The sequence below is a fragment of the Gekko japonicus genome, unplaced genomic scaffold (genome assembly GCF_001447785.1).
Source record: "Gekko japonicus isolate JY-2015 unplaced genomic scaffold, Gekko_japonicus_V1.1 scaffold670, whole genome shotgun sequence".
Classification (NCBI taxonomy): Eukaryota; Metazoa; Chordata; class Lepidosauria; order Squamata; family Gekkonidae; genus Gekko; species Gekko japonicus.
The window spans coordinates 198,733-216,542 of record NW_015167557.1 but is presented as its reverse complement, the minus strand read 5'-3'; the positions used below and the strand labels follow the sequence as shown (position 1 = coordinate 216,542).

General features: G+C 44.2%; 1 protein-coding gene across 1 annotated transcript in view; it reads left to right on the top strand.

Annotated features, from left to right (window-relative positions):
* The window catches only part of BEND4 (BEN domain containing 4), a 45,225-nt gene extending 29,285 nt beyond the window's left edge, over positions 1-15,940 (top strand). Inside the window, exons 5-7 of the mRNA XM_015413734.1 lie at positions 1,430-1,521; positions 7,455-7,695; positions 15,723-15,940. Coding sequence (XP_015269220.1) covers positions 1,430-1,521; positions 7,455-7,695; positions 15,723-15,940 — 551 coding nt within the window. The remainder of the gene's footprint in view (positions 1-1,429; positions 1,522-7,454; positions 7,696-15,722) is intronic.
* Positions 15,941-17,810: the final 1,870 nt, after the last annotated feature.

Here is a 17,810-nt window from a genome sequence, read left to right as displayed (position 1 = left end):
AAAATGAGAAGACACCAAGATAGGGAACTGTTGAATGTTTATTAATCAGCTTATATAGGTGCCTGAGTTCTTAGTTGCTAGAGGGATAATGATAGGAACCATACCAAAAAGGAGATCTTGTGAAGGTCTGTAGATAACACAGCTAACATACTTATTTGTAGGATTTGGAAAGTACAGCTTAAAAAAAAAATAGGAGGGATATCAAAAAGATAATTAAAGAATTTCTGTTTTGAGTGCTGAGTCAAAAGTGATGTAAAATAGCCACTTATGTTGCTAGGTAGCATTTATTGTTTTTTGGGGTTTTTTTTTTGGTATGATGATAAAATATATCAAGTATATTAAGTGATAACATTAAGTTTATAATTTGATGAATTTCTGATAGGAAGGTGGAAGTGATTAAAACAGATGAAATAGTGCTGAAATTGATTAATGGAATTAAGAGGGATCCACCATGCAGGAGAGAGGAGATTAAGAGCGCAATCCCTTCTCAGTTCATTGACTTCAATGGAGTTAGAAAGGAGTAGCTCTACTTAGGGTTGGACTGTTAGACAGCTTTCCCATCACACCCCAAAAAGGGAAATTAAGAGGGATCCACCATGCAGGAGAGAGGAGATTAAGAGCGCAATCCCTTCTCAGTTCATTGACTTCAATGGAGTTAGAAAGGAGTAGCTCTACTTAGGGTTGGACTGTTAGACAGTAAGTACATGAAGCCAGTGTGAACTGCTTTGCGCTGCTGGTTTATAACTTACTGTTCTGTTTTGCCTTACTTCGACGCTAGCGTTTTAGATCTCTTTTTTCAGTGCCAACCTAGCAGTTCGAAAGCAAGAAATTGCCAGTAGATTAATAGGTACCCCTTCAGTGGGAAGGTAACAGCGTTCCGTGCGCCTTGGTGTTTAGTCATGCCGGCCACATGACCACGGAAACGTCTTCGGACAGCGCTGGCTCTTCGGCTTTGAAACGGAGATGAGCACCGCAACCCTAGAGTCGGACTCGACTGGCTTTCGAGCAAGGGAACCTTTACCTTACTTTTACTTTCCGTAGGGGGCCTGTTTCCTTTCCCTCCATTCTGCCCCGCAGTGTTTTTAACCCTGGTAAACAGGTGAGTCCTTTCTCACATCATAAATGTCAAACTCTGACAAACTCTCTACTCTGCCACCCTAGAGTCGGACTCGACTGGCTTTCGAGCAAGGGAACCTTTACCTTACTTTTACTTTCCGTAGGGGGCCTGTTTCCTTTCCCTCCATTCTGCCCCGCAGTGTTTTTAACCCTGGTAAACAGGTGAGTCCTTTCTCACATCATAAATGTCAAACTCTTGACAAACTCTCTACTCTGCCACCTTCCCCATTTTTTACAAAAGCTTTTAATTTAATGCATAGATCTTGCTTAAGTAATCCCTAGCCTATGAACGCCTTGTGTCTTTTCCCCACAGTGCCGTGCCAGACTGTTTTAGATTACCTGAAGACTGTTCTTCAGCATCATAACCAGCTCATGATGCCACAGCCCGTGGACCAGCCGGCAGAGGTAATGTATGCCAGGGATAGGAAACACCTTGTCTTTTGACACTTTGGTAATCATGTGTGTGCAGGGAAATAAAGCGACACACTCTGGAAGAATTCATTTACTGGCAGATAAAAAGGTGTGACATTTCACTCTGAAAGTCTTAATTCTTCACATGGCGTGTTCAGGCACTCAGAGGAGGCTAAGGCGGCCATCCTACGGAACACCTCCCCGGGAGGAAGCCCCTTTGATTCAAGTGGGACTGGTTTCTGGAGAAGACTTGCTGAGGATTGCTCCCAACAGCAGCCACTGCCTAGGCATACAGGTGGTGCATGCGGCATGTCCCCAGGGCCAGCCTCAGTCTTTCATGTCCTCCCCCACAGCCATATTTCCTGTAACGTGAACTCACAGGAATCGCCATATGCTTAGATAGTCCAGGCAATCCACCCCCTGCGGAAAAGTGAGGCAGAGGAATCCTTTGAGACCCCCCCTAGAAAGGTTCCCTAATGGCTGCCACCACTCAGGTATGGGTCTCCTCCGGAGGGCCCAGAGCACCCACCCCTACCCCCTTTATATGCTCCTTTTCCAGTAGGTTTCCCCTTGTAAGTGACCGAATGGGTCCTGAGGACCCAGGCGGAGTAACAAACTATTTTTATTTTATTTATTTTTCAAAACAATTTATTAGGATATAATAAAAAAGAAATGTTCAAACATATATCAAAACTTATACAATTATATATCCTTCCCTCCTCCCTTCCCCCCCCCCTTCTCGGCTTCCCACAATGCTCCAACCTCCTGCCCGATTCTTAAATTTTCTTCGTACCTCCTTATCTCCTTATTCACATCTACAGGTAACTTAATCTTCAACTGTTAGTCTTAGATATTTATCTATTTTCTACTATTTTAATTTTCAGTAATTCTCAAAGCAAAATAAATTTGTCCTTTACATCCCAGTATTTCTCCAAATAGTCTTTAAAATCTATCCAGTCTGCAAAAAATTTCTTCTGCTTCCAAATTATTAAGTTTCCTTGTCATTTTGTCCTTTTCAGCCATAAAAAGTAATTTTTTAATCCATTCCCCTATTTCAGGGACCTTATCTTGTTTCCAACATGGAGCATACATCATTCTGGCAGTCGTGATCACGATCAAACTATTTTTATTAACGAAATTTAACAGCAACTATAATCCAATGACATGTAGGGGAAATGAGCACAGTAAACCAGCAAAATAAGACATCCTAACGCATCTGACTATACTGCCTTGGCGTCTCTGGGTATCTGGTCTCAGACTGACTCGCCCCTTTTGGAGGAGGGATCCCTCCTTCTGCAACAGACTCACCAGCTCTGCCCCGTGGGAGTGAACCCCCCTCCCACTTTGGGCAAGGCCTTTTATTCCTTCTTTCCCGGCACCACCCTCTACTCCTCTGCTGGTGTAAGTTTTCCCTCCAAATCCCCTGTTAGCCAATCACAGGGTCCAGAGGGTACATGGGAAATGTAGGCCCTGTTGCCGTTGTTCAGTCGAATCCGACTCTTCGCGACCCCATGGACCGCATCACGCCAGGCCCTGTAGCCACTCTAATACAGGCTTCCCTGGAGCCACTAGGCCTCTCTGGAGCCCATAGGCCGCACCACTATAGGCCTAGGATCATGACACCCCCAAAAGATATCACCTTTGGGTCTACAGCGAGCACCTATTTGGAAACAGCGGCCCCCATCAAGAAGGACGCTTGGCTTGAAATCTCCCGATGCTTTGTGATTTCTCCACACATACACCCACCCACCCACCCATGGTAACTGTTTTGTGACTGTGCCCACTACCCCTCCTCAAAATCCCAGAAGTGGCCACAGGATCAACAAGGTTGGGAACACTTGGTATAGATACTCCAAACGTTTGGTACAGGAAACAGCCAGGTATCCACCGGTGTTCCTGGTCTCTCACTAAAAATCAGGTCAAGGCAGGTTCTAAAGAGAGATCTGCTTTTTCAGTGGCCTTCTTCAGTGTGGAGTTAGCTTGGTCAACTAGAGAAAGGCCCAAGTAAGACATCGCTCAAAGGCAGCCTTGATAAGCAGGATTTGTATCATAAATCCCAGCCTTCCATTTGTGTTTTTACCAAACATTCTGACTTCAGAGAATTCTCCCCACAGCAACATGTCGACTGAATATCTATCATGGAACTGTAAACATGCTTCTAGGGCACACGTTCTGTTTCACAGAGGGCATCGACCAAGCTTATTAGGCCCTGCCACATTAACTGAGAGTGCTGCTCCAAAGAAAACATCCCTGAGGCTGCCAGCTACAAAGAAGTATTGTTTTGGAAGGCAAGCTGTTTCTTCAAGAAATGTCTGAGAAGCCCCCACAGAACTCCATAGGGCTGCCAAGCCGCAGCGGGGGATCCGCACGTCTTCACAGGATCCCTGCCGCGGGGGACAGTGATACACGTTGCTGTTTGGAGTCCCGTTGCCAGAGCGACGCGTAGCATCACATCCTGGCGACGGCGGTGCAACGCGTATCGCTGTCCCCCGCAGCAGGGATCCTGTGAAAACGTGCGGATCCCCCGCCGCGGCTTGGCAGCCCTAGAACTCCAGATTCCTCAGAATGCAGTTTCAGAACCTCTTTCCTACACAGTATGGTGGTGGATCTCAAACTGTTAAGTCGCAACCCCAAATTGGGTCACAGCTGTCATAAAAGTAGGTCAGTATGGCTCAAACATCTCAGCTGGGAAAGGCAGAAGGAGGAGAAAAGAGGACACAGCTGCTACATTTTCTCCTCCAACATCCCACAGCACTGTTCACTCCCAGCTATCAATGGTGCAGCTGAAGACATTTGTTGTCTACATTGATTGCCTCCTGTAACAGCAATGGTTAGGTCCCAGCTGAGTCCTAAGCCACAGTAGAATAAATTTTAGAAGTGCATTCCTCTTCAAAAAGTTTTAAAGCTGTTGCAATTTTGGTTTTCTGCACTGTGGTACTGATGGTACAGTGTACCATATCACCGTGGAAACCACCATAGAGATCAGCCCTGTACAGGGCGCTCAGCCTTCTGGTCTTCCTGCCACAAACTGATGAATGAATTTGCCATGCTAAGGGACGTTTTATCATTCCTGATTTTCAAGGCTTCATTTCTTTTCATTTTTCTGTAATTAATTCATCATGTTTTCCCCTTGGAACCTGAGGCAGCCTACACAGAGGTTCTAGAAGGTTTTCCATCCGAGCACTGGTCAGGACCAATGTTCCCTCTAAGCTGTGGAGTCTTGTGAGCAAAAATTCTACTTTGTGAGCTGCTGGCATTAAAGTTGTGAGTGAGTGATTTGACTACTGCATAAATTAGTTTGCTCTGGAGTCATCCCTCCTGAGCTAAGACAAAAATGTGTGAGCTAGAGGCTAAAAAACTGTGAGCTAGCTCACACTAATTCAGCTTAGAGGGAACACTGGTCAGGACCAGACCTGTTTTTCCACAAGGTTACTGTACCACGTACTTTCTGGAGACATTTGTGGTTCAGGAAGCCCACAAAATGGCAAAGAACCCACTAAAACACTGAGAAAAGAAATCGACAAAACAAAAACCCACTCACCGACTAGCAGAACAGTAGGCCGCCAAAAGCACCATTCCCCGAAAAACCTTCGAGCCAAACAATGAGTGAGACAGCCATCAGGTCAGCAAATATCCAGATGGCATCCAAACGAGGATGGTTTTTAATTGATTGTCTGAAGGCAAAGAGGGATAGAATCAGTGTGACCAATGGGAACGGACTGTGGTGCTTTATAATGTAGTGTAAGTTTAAAAAATCCCAGGTCTGTTCCCCAAGGAGCTTCCAAGTTAGTGGAATTTACATTGTTGTGGAACAGGAGAGCCACAAGTAAGAGAAGAGGAAGGCGAGTAACTGCAATTGTATATATTGATTGTTGAAATTGATTGTGTATGGTATATAGTGTGATTGTTAGTATTATTTAATTGGTAAAAATTACTGTTAAAAATTTATAATACATGCAGTATTAAAGATTTTGTGCACGGTGTTCATTTTACTCCTGCATCAAAGTATCAGGAGCTGCGGTGGCTCAAGTGGTTAAGATGCTGAACTGCAGGCTGTGGAAGGTCGGTAGTTCAGCAGTTCGAGACCCGAGTGTGCTGCATGACGGAGTGATCTCCCATCTCTAGTTCCAGCTCCTGCCAACCTAACAGTTTGAAAACAAGAAATTGCAAGTAGATAAATAGGTACCGCTTCGGTGGGAAGGTAACAGCGTTCCATGCGCCTTGGTGTTTAGTCATGTCGGCCACATGACCACAGAAATGTCTTCGAACAGTGCTGGCTCTTCGGCTTTGAAACGGAGATGAGCACCACAACCCTAGAGTCGGATTCGACTGGCTTTCGAGCAAGGGAACCTTTACCTTTAGAGGGCACTATTAGATTCCAAAGAACAGTTTCTGTACCATTTTTACAAAGTATTTCACCATGGTCTCTTCGGTTGTTTTGTTATTTGTCCCCGTACCTAAGCCGCTTCGTATCTAGATGAATGTCATAAGAACCTAAGAAGAGCCCTGCTGGAACAGACCAGTGTTCTATCTAGTCCCACGTCCTGTCTCACACAATGGCCAGCTAGTTCCCTTGGAAGTCCAGCAACAGGACATCGAGGCAGAAGCCTTGCCCTGATGCTGCCTCCTCGCTCTGGGATTCAAAGGTTGACTGCCTTTGAACATAAAGGCCCCCTTTAGTCACCCTGGCTACTAGTCGCTGATGGACCTATCCTCCGGGAGTCTTATCTAATCCCCTTTTAAAGCTGTTTAGTCCTATGGCCATCACTATATCCTCTGGCAGCGAATGCCGCGTTTTAATCACTATAACATCAAAGAAGCAAAAGCAGTTGTGACCAAATTACTAATGTTGTTTCAATTGTACTCAATAAATTTCAAATCTGAACCATTCATGCACAAAATTGGCTTTTATAAAGTCACATAATCATGTTGTCCCAATCCAAGGTATGCTGATACGTACTAGAAAAGTCCCAAAGGGGAAACAACTTATCACAATTTCAGTGAGCAATGTTCTTCAGACGATTCGGTTATCATTTTCAGAAATTCATATCCCATCAGCCATTCAGTAGAAAAATCAATGATTCTAATCACTGTCTATGTAAAAAAAACTATTTCATTTTGTTCTTCCTGAATCTGCTGCCCAAAGTTCTCTTTTGTCGACTCTCTCCACCCCGTGTCTGAATCCAGGGCGCCTTTACTTTTGAGAGCTGGATTTTTAAGCCCCTATCAATTCAGGTAATTACTGGCAAGATCCACTGGCAGACATGGCAGTGTTTGCATAAAGCTATTGTTTGCATTCATGCCAAGTTCGTGAATAGTAACATGACTTTTAGGCCTTACTTAACTTTGTTTTTATTGGCTTTAGAGTTTTTCCCTGCAAACATAAAGCACCGTCAGATCCTTGAGTGTGTTAAACAAAAGGTAATACGTTAATTATGTAAATAGGTTATTATAAAAAGGTGACTTCTTAGGCAACAATCTGTCAGCTGCCACGAAAAGGCCTGTTTGATCACACTCTTCAAAAGAAATTTTACACATTTTAATGGATTAAGAGAGAAGATTACATTTAAATAGTTTTCCCAATCGCTGGATCTTGACACTTTTTAATCTTACCTGTGAAAGTATCTTATAAATAGCTTCATTCTCCATAAAGGTGTTCATTACACCACACTGGTTCTTGTTATAGAAAATGCAAATGTAAAATTTTTTTTAAATAAAAAAATGCGTGTTCTCAAGTATGAGCCATTCCTTGTTCACATCAGCCTGTGTTTCACTGTCAGCATTTCACAGCTGCTCAACTTCTAACAATTTTTATCTTTTCTATGCCGGCTGATATCATCTTCTCTGCTCGTCAGCCTTTTTTTGAAATAATGAGGGAAACAATTAAAAAAATTTTTTTGCTTTTGTTGTTGATGTTGTCGTCGCAGGGCAGCAAACAGTTGCTGAACAACTACCCCGTCTACATCACTAGCAAACAGTGGGATGAGGCCGTGAACTCCTCCAAAAAAGACGGACGGCGGCTCCTCCGGTACCTCATCCGATTTGTCTTCACCACCGATGAGCTTAAGTACTCGTGCGGCCTTGGAAAAAGGAAAAGGTCAGTGCAGTCAGGAGACCCTGGTCCTGAAAGACGTCCTCTGGATCCAGTTAAAGTTACATGTCTCAGAGGTACTGCATCTTTTCACTCGGTGTCCACCATATGCAATCTCATTTCACCACATCAGCTCTCTGGCTTTAATTAAAAAAAAAAAACTGTTTCAGTTCCTGTAACAAAGAGGGGAGGGAAGCTTGCTGTGGAAAACCACTGGTCGTGGGGAGGTTGGGTGCAGGTCTTAGAGTACAAATTTGCTGGATAATTTGCTTTTTTAAAGGGTCTTGTATGCTCACATTTTGTGCTAGAGAAGTCCAGAATCAGGTTGGAGGGTTAAATTGGTGCTCTTGTATCTGTGTATGCTTTTATGCCAGAAGAATTTCAGACAGACGATATAATCTGGAAGAGGAACGGTTCTCAAACAGTTTCTGGTCTGTCATTTCAGACAGAACCGTTTTAGAACCTGTTCCCTACCGGAATATATTTGTAATTTCAGACACAAACGCTTCTGACCTGTTTAGGAAACGGGGCTGAAGCGTTTTACCTGTCAACCGCTTCCAAGTAGTCTTCAGTTTCCTCTCCCGGTCCCGATGCGTATTTTCCCCGCCGTTTTTCACCCGCGCGGGCGATCTTCGGCTTTTTTTTGGGGGGGGGACGTTTGCTTTATAGTGCTACAGCGCTATAATGCAACAGCATTATATCAACCCCATCGAAATGCCTGGAGTGTTTTGTTATAGTGCTACAGCGCTATAGTGCTCTAAAGCGAATGTTCAAAAAAAAAGCTGGAGATCGCCCGCACGGGCAAAAAACGGTGGGGGGAAAGCGGGGAAAAGCAGTGCAGTCTGAAATGGCAAACTGCTTCAGATCCAGCTCTTTACCGGAAGGGGAAAGCCATGTGTGAAATGGCAGCCCTATACCGGTTTACTCCACGACGGATCAAAAACAGCTTCAAAATGGGTTTAAAAGGGTAATGTGAAATTCCTCCCAGTCTTTTAAGTAGGGTTACCAGATCCTCCCTGGCCACTGGTGAGGGATGGGGTGGTAAGGTTGCCAGTTTCAGGTTGGGAAACTCCTAGGGATTTAGACATGTAGCCAGCAGAGGGCAGGGACCTCAGTGGGGTACAATGCCAGAGAGTCCGTTCTCCAAAGCATCCATTTTTCTCCAGGGGACCTGATCTCTGTCGTCTGGAGATGAACAGAAATTCCGGGGGACCCCCAGGTCCCACCTGGAGGCTGGCGTCCCTTATTTTAAGACTGTTTGATCCTTCAAGGGCAGGAAAGGGAGAATTATCATCAATAAAATAATAAGCAAAATCCCATGAACACTTGAAGTGGCCTAATACTGAATCAGACCCTTGGTCCATCAAAGTCACTACTGTCTACTCAGACTGGCAGCAGCTCTCCAGGGTCTCAGTCGGAGATCTTTCCCATCACCTACAGCCAGTTCCTTTAGCTGGAGATGCCAGGGATTGAACCTGGGACCTTCTCACTGACGAAACTGAGCCAGTTTGGTGTAGTGGTTAAGTGTGCGGACTCTAATCTGGGAGAACTGGGTTTGATTCCCCACTCCTCCACTTGCACCTGCTGATGTGACCTTGGGTCAGTCACAAGCTCTGGCACAGCTGTTCCTGAAAGAGCAGTTTGTGTCAGAGTTCTCTCAGCCCCACCCACCTCACAGGGTGTCTGTTGTGGGGAGGGGAAGGGAAAAAAGTTTGTAAGCCGCTCTGAGACTCCAAGTGAAGGGCGGGGTATAAATACAATCTCTTCTTCTTCTTCTACGTGACCACAATCAGTGGGCTCTTCCACATGCTCATTTTTGTTGTTGGTGTGCCCCTATTGCTTCGGGTTTCCCCCCCAATCTCTTCTTCTTTTGCATGCCAAGTAAATACTCTTCCACTGAGCCATGTCCCCCTCCCATGATTCCTTGGAAGACTTATCAAGAATTCCTCAGTGAGAAGGTCAGTAATGATGGAGAAGCTTCTTTCCAAAGAAAGCTAACAGTCTTTCTCCTGCAATGTGCAAATCCAGGGAAATAGTGGCATCATCTCAGTTGCTGCTGGACAGCAGTATGTGCCTTTTTGAGCGATCCACAAAACCCCTAGCCAGCATGGCGTAGTGGTTATGGGCAGCAGACTCTAATCTGGAGAACTGGGGGGATTTGATTCCCCACTCCTCCTCCACATGAAGTCTGCTGGGTGACCTTGGGCCAGTCACAGTCCCCTCAGAACTCTGTTTGGTGTAGTGGTTAGGAGCCCGGACTCTAATCTGGGAGAACCAGGTTTGATTCCCCACTCCTTCACATGCAGCTGCTGGTGTGACCTTGGGCCAGTCACAAGTTTTCTCAGAGCTGTTCTCTCAAGGGCCATTCTTGAACAAGCTCCCTCAGCCTCACCTACCTCATAGTGTGTCTGTTGTGGGGAGGGGAAGGGAAGGGAAAGGAGGTTGTAAGCCGCTCTGAGACTCCTTCAGGTAGTGAAGGGTGGGATATAAATCCAATCTCCTTCTCTTCTCAGCCCCACCTACCTCACAAGGTGCCTGTTGTGGGGAGAGCAAGGGAATGTGATTGTAAGCCATCTTGAGACTCATTATGGTAGAGAACAATAGGGTATAAAAACCAACTCTTCTTCTTCCTTACAATTTAATAGAGAAGGGGAGGCCATCTTTAATATTTTCTTTTTCTTCCTTTATTATAAAAAAATAACCATATAAATGTTTCTTTAGTCCAAGGTTCTGTAGATCAAAAGCTGCTTTGATTAAAACTGGCCCAACAGTTGAATTAACTACAACTTCATTTACGTTTTAAAATCATCCTTTAAACCTAGTTTAAATTTGATTAATCTGACTGTTTTAAAAGTTTGCAGCCTTACTTTAGCTGTGAAGTCAATTCTGAATTAGTTCATTCTAGTTTTTTCTTTTAATTAATACTTAATACCTACTTAAACAAAATATGGGTCTTCACTGAAACTACTGAGATGTCTCATTAAAGAAAATAAACTAGAATTATTCCTGAATCCCATTTCTGAGTTACAGACAACCAATCATAATCTATTTAAATTACGATTAGGCTTGCACTAGTAATGATGGAATTTCATGACCCCAACTGAGCTGTAGTATACATAATTAGCTTCCACTTTGAAAAGTGCATACGGCAAGATCAGCAGGGTTTGAACGAGCATCATGCTGTGGATGCAGATGTACATTTACATCACTTGCGCATGTGCAAGTCCACTTCCGTGCACAGATACCTTTTTCTTGTTTGGGGCATATGCATGTTATGTTGTTTTTTTAACCCTACATTGGGGTTATTTCAGTTTTCATGTGTGTGTGTGTTGTAAGGGGTTACACTAAAGATATGCAAAGCACCATGTTTTTTCAAGGCAAAAAAAATGTTGATATTCCTATTCTATTTTGCCTCCTCATGCCAGGAATTGGGTGTGATGCAGTGGCACTGAAATGCCATAAACATATACACGTATGTGCAGTCGAGTCACAACCAATTTATGGTGACCCCAGCAAGGGGCTTCGAAGGCAAGTGAGAAGCAAAGGTGGCTTGGCGCGGCCTTCCTTTGCAGAGCCTCCCTTGCCAGGCTCCTATCCAAGTACCAACCCTGCTTAGCTTCCGAGATCTGAGGAGATCAGACGATAACTGCACTGCCTTCCCAATTGAAGTGCCATAAAATCGGAAATGAATCTCTTGGGATTCTTTTAAGTCAGCAGAGTATTAAGAGACTGAGTCCATGGTGTGTATTAAAATATAAAAGTTTACTATAAACCTAACATGGGAAAAAGGTACACAGGATATGAAAATAACAAAGAGCTAATATGGCTACATCCTTACAGCTAAAAGGTAAAATGGGAAGAGCAGAAATGGCGTCTCCTTCTCAGTCAGAACAAAGAACGGGAGGAGAAGCCAATATGCTAAATACTTGACACCTTGGTTTCCAATCAGTCTAGCAAATTAGCTCCAAAGTCCCCGGGCATTCTGTTGTCTAAACAGATTGGTTACAAACAAACATGTGACTTAACAAACATCATTAACCCTGTAAATACTGAAGTGTTTTGACTTGTAACATCCAACAGAATCCTTCTAATGCTAAATCCGTTGGCCGCAGTCTGGCTCTGGGCACTCGAACCCGGACACACAGTTGAGCCTGCAGCGAATGCGTATCCAGCAGGGGGCACTGTTGAGGTGGGGACACCTCCATGTGTGTCTTTGCTTTGACTGCCAACGTAGAAGCCAGATTTTTCATGCTAGATCAAGGGATTTATTAAGCTGTGCTAGTCAGATGTGCTCAGTAATGAAACAAAACGCAGCATACAGATATAAAGAGTGAAGAGAGCCATTGATAATGGCCCTGCAAATGCAAATAATGTGTAGAAACTTAGGGTATGCAAATAGAACCTGGGAGTCTTAGCTAGAAGTAATGTTCTAGTGGATGATGTCTAAATGCCCCCTTGGTGGCTTCCTGTGACCAGCCAGTACTTTCAGTGATTGACAAGTTGCTAGATGAGATGGATGGGCTATCGTTTCCTGTACCTCTTACACTGGTTTTTCAAGGACTGTCAGGTTCTGGAGTAAGCACTCTGTACGCAATAGTCCTTGATCAGATTTATTGGGAAGATATGGCTTCTGGTCAGGTGAACACCTTTGCCAGAACTAACGATCAATAGCCCAGGGGAGGAAAGTGGGAAGCGGGTTCCGCCCATCAGACACACGTCACAATCGTTCAGGCTACTACAGGTCATGAGAGAATATACGACCCAACTAGCTGCATCTTAAGACTCCTGTCTCCTAAGGCCACGGCTGGACCTGTGAACCATGTGGGGGTAGCTTTGGGAAAGTTACAAGCAGCGCCTCTGTTCAACACCATCCAATCATTCCCACACTCACCCCCCCCCTTAGGAATGTCAGGGAGGACAGATAAGGTAATAAGCCAAGCCAGCAGATGTGTGAAGCGGGCAGGAGTTACAAAAGCAAAAGTGTGCTTAGCAACGCAGGCAGCAAGATACAGTTATTGATCATGATACAAAGACAACCGATACCCAAGCCAAGGGTCCGATCTTGACAAGGACTTTGTTATGACAGAGGGCTTTTATGAACATGGCTTGGACCAAAAACCTTTTCTGATGCTTCTAAAAAGGTTAGAATAGCTTGTGACACAGCAGGCAGAATCTAGGCCATCCCCTTATGCTTGAGAAAGCTGCTTTTGTTGCTTTCTAGGGATGGAGAGTGATCAGGTAGCTTGGCAAGCCACAATCAAGGGTTCCTGGGGCTTCATTCTCAGTGGTCAAATCCAGAAATGTTCAACATTTGTCCCAGCTGTTGCAGAAGCTTACATTATTTGCTGGAATCTAAAACAGAGGGCAGAAATACATTTGCATAGTTTGTAGCTAGCAGTCCCTAGATGAGATGCAAAACCTCTGAAGTTGATCTGGAACCAAAGGGCTTAAGAGCTGAACTCAAGTTCAACTAAATGGCTTTAATTTCAAATGGTAATTTTGTATTCAAGATGATGCATAATGCCCATACCCACCCTCAATCCTGTATGAAAGTGGAGCTTTGGAAGGAGTTTAAGTCTGACGCGTCTCTTGTTGGATCAGAACACATATATATTGCTAGATGCAGTGTTAAAAAGCAAAAAATGGTAATTCAGCAGTTTCACTCTCTAGAAGCCACGTTCAATGTCTCTGTAGTCTACTAACCTGGGACAATATGAATGTTTGCAAATGCACAGACTGGATTACATGTTTGTTTGTAACCAAGCTGCTACTAGATTGCGATATGGGACTCAGTCTATACAGTGTGAAGAAAGAGATTTTCATTCAAATGGAATGTCCATCCCAGACATCTTTCTTAGGCTGCAGATAAAGTTGTAGTGCACCTGGATCTGGATTGGGCTGTTGTCTGCCACCCACTGCATTAGTCACAGAATATTTTTTAAAAAATACTATATCAAGTAGGTTGATACATGCCCTGATCTGGATGGCCCAGGCTAGCTTAATCTCATCAGATCTCAGAAGCTAAGCAGGGTCAGCCCTGGTTAGTATTTGGATGGGAGACCACCAAAGAAGTCCAAGATTGCTACTTAGAGGCAGGCAATGGCAAACCACCTCTAAACATCTCTTGCCTTGAAACGCCTATAGGGTCACCATAAATCAGCTGCAACTTGACAACAATTTCCACCATCACTTGGTTGATAATATGCCAGTAGGAAATAGGGATGACTACAAACCACATTTTTGTGGTTCGTTTTGATTCGTGGCCAAATCGTGAACCACAACAAACTGGGAAAGCAGGGGTTCTCCTCACGAAAAGTGGCAAAGAACAGAAAAGCAGGGGTTTAAATGGCTCCAAGCAGAAAGCAGGAAGTTAAATGGCTCAGACCCATTCAAGCCCCTGCTTTCTGCTCTTCACAAACCGCCACAAACTGCCTTACAGTTCATGGATATTCATGACGGCTCTTTAGTTTGTGACCTTTGGTTCACGAACCACCCAAAATTCATCACGAAGTTACATTCGTGAGCCAGTTCGTAGGATACCATTTATACATTGGTAGTTATTTCTAATGGCAGGTTCAAGTAAAGAAAATTTCTGAATAAATTCTGAACGTTGTCTTGAAATCCAGCTATAAAGATGTTTGTTTTGGCTCCAGAAGTTCTCTGGGAGGAAGTTTTCTACACAATTAGTGATGCTTTAGAGGTGGCATCTACCAAGAAAGGGCACCTTCTCCTATGCCATCAACCACATTTAAGCTATTGTAACTATCTTTCTTTGGAGCTGCAGTGGCTCAAGTGGTTAAGACGCTGAACTGCAGGCTGTGGAAGGTCAGTAGTTCAGCAGTTCAAGACCTGAGTTGCCGCATGATGGAGTGAGCTCCTGTCTCTAGTTCCAGCTCCTGCCAACCTAGCAGTTCGAAAGCAAGAAATTGCAAGTAGATAAATAGGTACCACTTCGGTGGGAAGGTAACAGCGTTCCGTGCGCCTTGGTGTTTAGTCATGCCGGCCACATGACCACGGAAACGTCTTCGGACAGCGCTGGCTCTTCGGCTTTGAAACGGAGATGAGCACCGCAACCCTAAAGTCGGACTCGACTGGCTTTCGAGCAAGGGAACCTTTACCTTTTTAACTATCTTTCTAGTATGAACCCTGTTTGGGGGCTGAAATAAATGCTCACCACCTTGAGCTTTCTAGAATGCTGAGAATCTCAGTTTTCAAGTTTGTGGGGGGGGGGAGGTGAGCGTGATTGTGATCATGTTAATGAAACTGCAAAACCTGCGTGTTGGTTCTTCAAGATACTTGGAAGCCAGTGGTCTCCGGGGTCCTTCCTTGTTCAGGGGCCAGACTCAGTATATGCTGAGAGTCTGTAGAAACACAAAAAGAGCAGAGACTATAGTATTAAGGGGAGAACTCAGCTTTTAGACAGTTCAGTGTTTGAGGTGGGCTTGTCTGTTTTTAAGGGAGTTTGTAACTTTTATGACTGCAAAGTGTGTGGTTAACGCCTCCTTAGATCTCATGTCGCTTCCAGGATTTGAGGGTGGTTTTCAGTGCCCTTCATCTCTCCAGTCTCCTCCCCACCAGAGCAAAACTAGAATAAATTACGTCAAGTAAAAACCAGGTTCAGTCTCCTTTAATGTATGCAGAGAGCAAGTTTCAGCTTTGCTGGGTGTAGAACTTGCCTTTTCCCAGGTGCAGAATTTTGAATTTTGTTGACCTCCGCTAAAGCGCACAATTTCCACTTCTTCTGTTTGTTGCACTTTCAGCCAGGTTCTTCAACATTCCATGTGGCTCATTACCTTTTTTCCTTCAATTACTAACCCGACACCATCTAGCAATCCAAGCTGTACAGCCATTGTATGCAAATTCCCTTAATTTGTATAATATATGGCAGTTTCATAATAGACCCAGGCAAGACAATATCATTTCAAGTGATGGCATTCCACAATTTGTGTAATTGCATGTGTTAAAGAACAAGTGTGTTTAAGCAACTTTGGGATTTGTCTATAGGGAAACATAGCATGACTGTGTATTGGCCCAATCTGGCAAAGCTAAGTGACTTCTGTTTGCCAGTGAAACGTGTTTATAAACTCCATTTTCCCCCTCACAGAATTCATTAGGATGCACTGCACTTCCAATCCTGATTGGTGGATGCCTTCTGAAGAACAGATAAACAAGGTCTTTAGTGATGCTGTGGGACACGCCCGGCAAGGGCGGGCAGTGGGGACGTTCCTTCACAATGGCAATTCGTATTACGAAGGGATGGACCAACACAGTTCACAAGACGACCTCTTCAATAGAGGGGTCCACGATGGATCTGGTGACTGACGACGGTGGTGAAGGGAACGCACGCAAGCGTGTGAGGCAATGAAAGAGTCCATGCATTCGGTGTCCTGTTTTTGATGTGACTTGAGAGTCCAAAGCATGTTCAAAGTCCTATTTCATCCGGGGCCTTCCTGTGAAATTCCATAGTGTATAAACAGCGAGCCCGCGTTCCCATATAACAGGTCAAATCCATTTTCTGTGCTGTACTACTTGGGAGTAAGGGGAGCTTATGTGGTTCAATGCTCATCTGTATTTTTTTTTAAGAATACCTCCATTTTAAGAAGTGGTGTGTTGGGGAACAGGCTTGCGCCCTTCTCTCTGAAGTCTAGTTTTCTGAGAGTGGGGTGGTACATTCCATCATGTGAGCACCTCTCTGTACTCTGAAGTGGTACAGCCCAAACATCACATTTGCCTTCTCCTCTGTTTGTGAGAACTAGGCCTGTTTTGTAATGAGAATTGCTTTTCATATGTCAAATCTTCATAGGCCTTCAAAACAATTGCCAAATCCGCAATCCTTTTCCCCTCACTTGCACAGAAAATACTTTATAATGAGCTCGTACACAATTTTAGGATTGAACAAAGGAAGTTGTCCTTTATACTCTACTAGGAACATGTAGTAATATTTCATTAAAACGGGGAAGGTATCAAAATCAGGGACAGTTCTGACACTAGAAGTTCTTTGTTTTCCGTTCATACTGTGTCTACTTCTGTCACTTAAATGACTAGGATTAGCTGCTGCTAGATGCTATTCTAGCAGATAACCGGTGACATTCCAAGTTCTCTCTGCTGCTTTAAAATATAGGCCTGGTTGGCCATGAATTTTTTACAGGCCCGAGCTTGACCTGAACTAGGGCTCAGAACCATTGGCTCCCATACGTGACCTGATTCCTGTGGGCCAAGACTGAAGTAAATGGCTTGCCCATTGCCTCCTTCCTAGCATCAACAGAAACGCTGAAACAGTCTACTCTTAACACCCCTCAGCTGTTCACTTCCACTAGGAAGCAAATGAGAGAACTGAAGGTGAAGCAGAGTGTCTGTTGAGGTACTTCCCCAAATAGAAGGGGGCTGAACTAGTCCAGTAAGCACCACATTTAGGGTTGCCAGCTCTGGATTGGGAAATACCTGGAGGATTTGGGGATGGAGCCTGGGAAGGGAAAGGTTTGGGAAGGGGAGAAACTTCAGTGGGGTATAATGCCGTAGATACTACCTTCCAAAGCAACCATTTTTCTCCAGGGGAACAGATCACAGTTGCACGGAGACCAGTTGTAAAATCCCAGGATATCTCCACCTACCTCCTGGAGATTGGCGACCACATAACTCCAGGCCCACAGAATTTCCCTCCACGATACAGAAATGTAATATTGGGGAACAATCTAAGAATTTGTTCTGCATAAGGTTTTCAGTGTCTTGTGTGGGCACTCCTGTTACTGTACAAGAAACAAAAAAAACACACCCTAAAAATGTGGTACTTCTCTACAAGTATTCTGTAAAAATAACAGCCCTTTTAATTATTATTACTACTATTACTACTTGAGGAAATGTTTCACGTTCTTCCTTCTTTTTACTGTACTTGGCTGGCTGAGTCTTCCACACCGGCTGTGGATGGCCACACTGCCTGGTCTGGAAGTAGCGACTTCCTGTTTGGCAAACATGTTTGCACTATTTTATTTCTCTCACCCTCTCTCTAGGGCTCAGGGTAGGTTGTAGTATCCCTTCTAAAAACTGAAACTAAAAATGTAATGACATGAGAGCAGGGCTTTTTTTGTAGAAAAAGCCCAGCAGGAACTCATTAGCATAATAGGCCACACCCAACACAGAAACTCATTAGCATATTAGGTCACACCCCCATGTTACCAGAAGTGTTGTCGTTCAG